Source organism: Nestor notabilis, unplaced genomic scaffold (genome assembly GCF_000696875.1).
Source record: "Nestor notabilis isolate BGI_N333 unplaced genomic scaffold, ASM69687v1 scaffold34066, whole genome shotgun sequence".
Classification (NCBI taxonomy): domain Eukaryota; kingdom Metazoa; phylum Chordata; class Aves; order Psittaciformes; family Psittacidae; genus Nestor; species Nestor notabilis.
The window spans coordinates 288-8504 of record NW_009932044.1 but is presented as its reverse complement, the minus strand read 5'-3'; the positions used below and the strand labels follow the sequence as shown (position 1 = coordinate 8504).

The 8217-nt window shown below is 36.6% G+C and overlaps 1 protein-coding gene across 1 annotated transcript; it reads right to left on the bottom strand.

The window, feature by feature from the left end:
• Positions 1–1463: 1463 nt before the first annotated feature.
• CENPN (centromere protein N) lies at positions 1464–7845 on the bottom strand (the record flags this gene model as incomplete). Its single annotated transcript, XM_010016189.1, has 9 exons — positions 1464–1579; positions 1874–1997; positions 2656–2765; positions 3028–3085; positions 4198–4299; positions 5009–5185; positions 6724–6800; positions 7188–7244; positions 7800–7845. Coding segments are annotated over 9 exons (867 nt in total), but the record flags the coding sequence as incomplete, so codon positions are not given.
• Positions 7846–8217: the final 372 nt, after the last annotated feature.

Here is an 8217-nt window from a genome sequence, read left to right as displayed (position 1 = left end):
CGAAGGGGCGGCACGACGGAGGCAAATAGAAAGAATGGTATCGGTGTGAGGACATGCAAAGCGTGTGGAAGAGCGCTTGTGCCAGCCTCAGCACCTTCACCCTCCCGTGGTGGGGGTAAGTGAGGCTCCCTCGCGTTCGTCTGTGCTGTTCCTATAACCTTCATTACAGGAAGTTAGAGGCAAAAACGTACATCTAAAATCAGAGACACCAGCTCCGCAGTTGTTACAGAGGAGATGGAGGCTTCCTTTCCCAGAAACTAGTGGCAGAAACAGGCCATAGGCCTAAGAGCATTTCAGAACATTACCCATGGCGGTAGTTCATTAAATGGCTAAGTTATTTGGGAGAAAGCATTAGGAAGAAGTTGCCATTAGGAAGAAGTTGCACAGAGTGAAATGCATAGTGGGATGTTAATGGTCTGGATGGTGGAAGGCTGCGTGAGGGTACAAGCTGGCAATAGCCCACTCTTAGTGTGCTCTGTGTGGTCTGTGTATCATAAAACCTGGGCTTGTTTTAGCCAGGTTGGACGAAGTCTTGGGCAACATGATCTATTGTGAGGTGTCCTGACCATGACAGGGGTTTGGAAGTAGATGATCTCAAGGTCCTTTCCAACCCAAACCATTCCATGATTAACCCTACCCTTACGTAAGTTTCCTCAAACTAACATTTAAATCCACAGAGGGAAGTCCTAGAATATATCACTAGCACACAGTCCTCAACTAACTTCTCCTTATGGGCGAGTTATAGAGAGATGCTGAAATCCAGAACAGACCAAAAATCAGTATATGTTGTCACATTTCTAGGTCAGGTAAAACAAGCTTTTTTGAGAAGGCTTAGTTTACACATTTATTTACAGTTATACTGTGCTGTGAAGTTATTAAGACTCTCCACATTGAGATAATATCTAAAGCATATCAGAAATTCCCGATACAGAAATACATGTATGAAGTTTCCAGGTAACAGAATTAAAAAAACTTAAAAAAACTGCCTCATCAGACCACATTCATGTCAAATTACAAACGATGCAGCAAGTCACATGGAAATAGCTATCTAATTACCAGTACAATTTACCAACCCCTACAGAATTCCAGTGCAATGCTGTTGTTTGCAGTGGTGAATGTTTCCATCTCAAGCCCGCAATCTTTATGTCTCCAAGCACAATTTTGCGTAAGATGGACAGAAACCTCTTACTGCCGCCTATATGCCAAGAGTCCACAATCTGTTTAAATTTCACAACTAAAATTTTTTCCTGATTATTTAAAAATGGGCTAACCCTTCTGTTAAAACACAAATATGGAAAAATGATTCAAAGCAGCAGTAGTTTGGAAAAAAAATTAAAATTATAAAAATATAAGTTATTTTTAAAAATAAGTTTTAAAGTTCACAATGGTTTAGATTAATACAAGTAAAAAGTGAACTGTATATTCAGTAATAAACTGGTTCATAAACATGAATCAGTTTTAAATTAGGGACTTAGAAAGCCTCCTGAAAATAAATCATTTTTCTCTTTAATTCTAAAATAATTCCTAGCTTTGTGTGGTATACAGGTAAGCAGTGGTGAAAGCGGTGCATCAACCATACCTGGAGAGAAAAGCAGATAATTAGAGCTTAATCCAACCAATATTTATCTTTCATAACTGTTCTAAAACTAAACCACAGCTTCAATATGTATGTACAAACTAGTAATTCTAAGAACAAACCGGTAGGTGTTTAGACAGAAGTTTTTACACTGGTAATATTTTTATTCTACTAAATTTCTATATATTTCTAAACAAACTAGAAAGGTTCTCCCTTATTCAACATAGAAGCAGAATGTAAGATGACAAATATTTAACTGTGGATTTTTCCTCCACTTTATAGAGTTGGAACACTTACTCGTTGCTGCCATGGATTTCAGTGATTCTAAGAGATCTGGACTAGAAAACTTGACCAGACATCTGAATGGTTCTTTTTGATGCAAAACACCCAGTTTGGGATCACTTTTAAACATCGTCTCAAGCTGTTAACACAAAATTTAACCAGGTAGTATAAGCAATAAATATTTTATATATCAAACATTAAAAATGTAGTATGTAGTAAAACTGTTGTCTTACGTATCACTTCTAATGTTAATATGATTCCAGTTGCAGAAATATTTTAATGAAATCAGAGGATGCCACCATGTGGTCAACAGTTTTCTGCTGAAAGAGGCAGCTTGGTGAATAAAACTGTGAGCTACTGTCTCTTAGAATTTCTAATATATCTGTGCAGATAAAAATCCATGCATCATCCAAGAAGTTAAGTTACGGTGTTATATATGTAGCCTGAGCTTTGTATGAGCTTCATATAACCCTAATTTCTCATGCTTTAGTATACTATTGGTGTAAGCCTACCTTTATTACAAAACCAAGTAAAAACTCTGTTCACCAGGCTGACAAACTAAAACATGATCTGGTAGTCTGACCAAATCTCAATGCAAATCTGTTTTTTGAAGATACTTCAAACTAATTTAAAATGTGCTCCCTACAGTTAAAAAAAATTCACTATTCCTTCAATTTGCAATTTAATGTAGCTGCCACTACAATAAAATGATAAACACCCCCCCCCCCCCATTATTTTTTCCCGCCACCAAAAAAAAAGTAAAACCCCCCCCCCCCCCCAATTATTGGCTTTAGTACCTTATATTGTGCATATTCAAGTTTCGGTAGGGGACCATTACCAAAAATCTCCTGATTCATTCTCTGTATTTTTGATTTCATCTTTCTGTTTTCTTGAACTGTTCTTAAATCTGCAGGGGAAAAGAGTAGGGAAGAGAAAAAACAGAAAGACAACTTTGTCAGCTGATACAGTACTGCTTTTCTCACCAGATTAGTGAAAATCTGAAAATAATAATTTTAACTAGCTTAGCAGAAAAGGATAGTGATGAATTCTTTGTCTCCATCATTTCTATTTTCATTCCTTGCCAAGAGTAAAACCCAAACTAATGAATCTCATCTCATAAGCCAGCAGAAATGACATTCAAACTGCTGTTTAATTTAAAATACACATACCACTTTCCGGTTTTACACTGTGTTCTTGTAGAGGTACAGGAGGATAAGTTTGGAAGTTCTAAATGGAGGAAAAAAAAAAAGTTTAGTTCACTTCCACTTTTAGAGGCTGTAGCTGAAAATATTTCCATATTTTACTTCATTCTGAAAGTGAGCATCCTTCCAATTTTCGACAATTGCTACAAGTCAGAAAGCCCAGCTTTAGGAAAAGAACACCCGTCCTGTGATATTTGTGAACATCTTCCTATTTGTGGGTTTTACATGGATGAGCAGGGTAAGCGCCTATTCCAATAGCCTTCGACTCATTGCTGTAGGAAGCCTAGTGAAATGATGCTAAGAAATCCAAGGACTGGATTGTTCATACAATTTTTAGACTGAGTTTAACCATCAGTAATAACATCAAAGAGTAGGTGGGTGTCGTGGTTTAAGCCCAGCCAGTAACTTGGAACCACGCAGCTGCTCGCTCACTTCCCCCCCTTTTCCTTCCTCCCCCTGCTCCCGGAGGGATGGGGAGGAGAATCGAAGGAATGTAACTCCCACGGGTTGAGATAACAGCTCTCCAGTAACTAAGGTATAATACAAACCACTACTGCTACCAATAATAATGATAAGAGGAATAACAAGGGAAAAGGACACAACCGCTCACCACCCGCCGACCGATACCCAGCCCGACCCGAGCAGCGATCTGGGCCTTCCGGGTAACTCCCCCCAGTTTCTATACTGGGCATGACGTGCTGTGGTATGGAATACCCCTTTGGCCAGTTTGGGTCAGGTGTCCTGCCTCTGCTTCCTCCTGGCTTCCCCTCCTCTCTGGCAAAGCATGAGACTGAGAAAGTCCTTGGTCAGAGTAAACATTACTTAGCAACAACTAAAAATATTGGTGTTATCAGTGTTGTTCCCAGACTGAAAGTCAAAAACACAGCACTGCACCAGCTACTAAGAAGGAGAAAAAATGACTGCTGTAGCTGAACCCAGGACAGTGGGATGTTAAGTAATTACATCCCTGCTGTAACATTACCTTAATAAAAAAGGTTGTCTGCCTCAGTAGTTCAGTATTGTTTTAACTTGGTGGCCTCTTGTAAGAGGTGAATTTTACCCCTTGCTTGTGGTTGAGAACTAGGCCTGAAATAAAAGGCAAGATTTATCTTAGGATATATTTATGAAGTGGCTCACCTGGTTATATCTCTTAAACACAATATCTTTAAGGGAGTTTAAAGCATGACTTCGAAGCTCCATTGCACGGATGTGATGGTAATTGGAAGCAGCAACCAGGGCCTTCAAATAAAAATTTAAATTGTTTTAACATCAGCCTTACTTATCACTATGTTTGTAATACAGAAAAAATACAGTATTTCTGGACATGGTGGTGGCTGTGTTACAAGGTAAGCAACTGTGTGCAACCAGCAAAATTCTCATGTCTGAGAAAGTGTTAAACAGACTGTTATTAAGCTTAGGTTAATATTTAAAAGCATTCACAGGATTAACCAGATAACTCCTATAGCTTTACAAAGCTGAAAAACCAACAGATAAATAATTACTAGCCCAGAATTGTGCTAAATAAAGAAAAAAAAGAAAGACTATTAGTGCTGATCACCACGAGTTAACAGAAAATGTCTTTTAAAACAAATTAATAGCATTCCCCCATGAGCTCATACATTTAGTTCTTGAAGTAAACTGTTGATGTAATAGTCTTCAACTTCCATGAGACAATTTAACTGAATGCTGCCTAACAATTGGTTAATAAATTAGAACAATTCAAGGTCAGCAAAAACCCCAGTAAAATGACTTTATTCATGAAGCACCATTCCAAAGGTTGGAAAGATTCATTTTTGCCCCATTCTTACCATGAGCTAAGGGGAAAAACAACTATGTAAATGAGTAAGTTACATCAAGAGACAAAACTTTACGCATCCTCTTAAAAGGTAACACAGTTACAGCTCTATATGACTGTGGTGAAGTTAGAGTCTACAGTTTTATTCTGTACCTGACAGAGCAGAGGCAAGTTGTGCTTAAGCACTGAGACAGAAACAAAGACGTATGGAGTCTGTGAATGGTATACAACATAGCTGGTTTTGTACTGGTTTGGTTTTCTATATGGTGTTCCCCAGGCAATTCGAATCCAGATTGCATTATCCTCATATTCTTTAAAGTTGATGGTGACCTAATACAAAAAGAAAAGCTTTGATTTACCAGTACATTTAGGTGTCCATAAAGATTTTGTTCTCTCTTAACCCTGTATTCACACGACTCAAATATAATTTAGTACATGACTGCTTGAATAAGAAACAAATCCCACTAGTGTGGTCAGGATTGTATTTAATCAAATTTCTACAGAAGAACAATAACCTTACAAACAGGGGGGGAAAAACCAAAAACAAAACAAAAAAAGAATAATTTCAGACTCTTAATTTGACTTTCCTTCCTGTTGATACACACTTTCTTTCGAAGGGCAAAATAAAAACAGCTTATTACAAAAGCCTCGATTTCTCTAGGGAAAATAACACCACAATAAAAAGGTGTCTATTTAGATGGAGGGCTGGTGGCAGTATTTCCATTATGTCTAATTTTTGAGGAACCAAACTACATACAAGACCTGTATATAATATTTATCACTACTCAAGAATACAGTCAGAAATTTGAAGACAACTCCCTTTCCTGTTTTGTAGATTCGCTCCTTGGTTGCTTCTTTTTACCTTGACTCAATCTTGGTGACTTAAAGAGTGTGAAAACTTTCTTAAAAAACCCAACCAACCAACCCTCCCTTTGACTGAGGTACAGGTTTTAGTCCATCCAAGTCATAAAATGCTTAAATTGCTGGACCAACATAACTTCTCAAAAGTTGGTGCATTTTAAGAATTTAATATTTAACATAAAATATTGCAAAACTTTATTTTAAGAGCTGTATGAACTGCAGTTTATATGTTAGTCTGCATTGTATTTGTTGCCCTCTACCGGTGTCACTGGGAATGCTTTGTGCGTCAGGCAGTACCACAGCAACTAGCCAGAGGCAATTTCTGTTACCTTACTTAAATGAAGCTGGGGAGCTAAAGCAAGAAAAGGCTTCTGCAAATTGCTTAGTAAAAAAAATGATAGTATTTCCTTTCCACTCATTTCTGTAGTCTAGAAACTGCTTCTTGTTACTGACAGTGATCTTTCAGTCATTATAATGTAATTAAATACCTAGGGGCTAGTTCTCACAGCCATCACAAATTATTTCTAAACAAGAACTAAAAAGAAATAGATACAATTGTGCTACAAATCCAAGTCATAACATCTGAACTTCCTTGTCCCGCTTACTGGCTAATTCAAATTCTCTTTGTACTCTGTCTGACTTTTGTTGTTGGTTTATTGTTACTGGGTAATGGTATCAGCTTACCTAGGCAACATATACACTCAGACAGGGTAAAGATTTGATAGAAAACATAAATGCGCCACCTTTCCTGAGGCCAGTCCTGTTTTAAGTCAATTTTACATTTTATTTCACTCCAGCATAGTTGTAAAGTTGCAAGAGCAGATAAACTGTATTGCCTGTTTCACATGCAGTTCCCACCATTCCTAAATGATTAATTCTATTTTTGATGCAGACTAAGGAAAAAAAAAAAAATCCCAAACCAACCCACAGAACACATTGCTAAAGTTACAAAAACAATCTATTGACAGTAGATCTGTGTAACACATTTAGAATGTATTTATTCTTACGTTTCCCAAGGCTGAACGAAGCTGTCTTTTAAATTTTTTTTTGAAATGTGTTATGTCAAAAAAATCCATTTCTTTCCCTGTTACACAAAAAAAAGGAAAAAAAACCAAGAATTGCGTTTACAAGAGCTAGGTCAGAGATATTTTTAGCTTTGCTAAAGTAAAATCAAGCAGAAAAAGCCTTATACAAAAATCTGTGTATTAAATTTGAGCCCCTTCATTGCTCTATAAAGTTTATTATTTAATTAGCAGTTATTAATTTGGAATAATTGCTTGAGCATTTAATAGAATGTATTCTAAAAATATTAAAGATACGTTGATTGAAAGATCCATGCTAGACTATAGTTAAATGTTGAAGATGTCTACTGAAAAAACTCATAGTGGACTAGATTAGTGTTTAAAATGTATGATATGGGGTAGCACTGCAGTAAGTTGCCAAGGACATACAGCAGGGAAAGACATCTTACCTGTTTTGTTCATCTGGTAAACATTCCACATTCTCTTGTGTGGGTAAACATGGTTGTCTAAGAAAAATGGGAATTGTTCAATAACATAGTGTATTACCAAATAGTAATTAAAGGAACAAATAATTTTACAGTACTTATGACCAGGTTATTTAAATAAAAATAGTTACTTCTGATAAACTTATACTACTACTCATAGCAAATCTAAATGCAAAATATTTTTTATTAAACAAGATGGAGAGATCTGTTGTAATACAGTTAAGCAACTAATAAAAGTTATCCCTGAGGTTCAATGTTTAAAGAAGAATTCTACCTAAAATGACCAAAACTCAGTCTAAACTCAAACTAAGAAGCATAGGCAGGTGTGTGGCTTACCACAGTCTAGATCTATTTAGATGTCAGAAGCAGCAAATGTACTTTAGTTGATTTTCAGCTTCAGGTTTTACTTTTTTCTTTTTAGAAAAGGTCAGATCCACTAAGATTCATCATCTAAAATGCAATCTCTATCAATTTAATCTGTACCTCTCCTGGGCAATTGCTACATAATTAAGGGTGTTATCAAGTTATTCAGAAAAAATACAAAGATGGTATTTTCAATAACTTTTTTTTACTTACAGATTATGTCTAGGGCAGCTGCTTCCTTTATGTCTGCAGACTTTTCCTAGAAAGAAGAGTAACAGAGTACAGTGAACTGCAGGTCCAGAACATTCTATCATAATGTTTAGTAAGTGAAAATTCTCAGTACTGGTAATTCAAATAACACTGCACTGATGTCCTCGGCATGTACATTCTGCTGAGACACCATACCTGGTCCCAATATGAACACAACATAGTTTTGAGAAATCAATAAAGAAAGCTATTTCATCAAGGTTCAAGTGTTCCTCTGCAGAGGCAGCAATAATGTTGCCCATATGCTATGATGTACAAGCTATTAGAAACTAGAATGAACAGGTCTTCATGACATGATGCAACACTGATTAGTATTTCACTGTCAGGTATTCTAACATGATAGGTTTCTCCTTATGTAACCTTT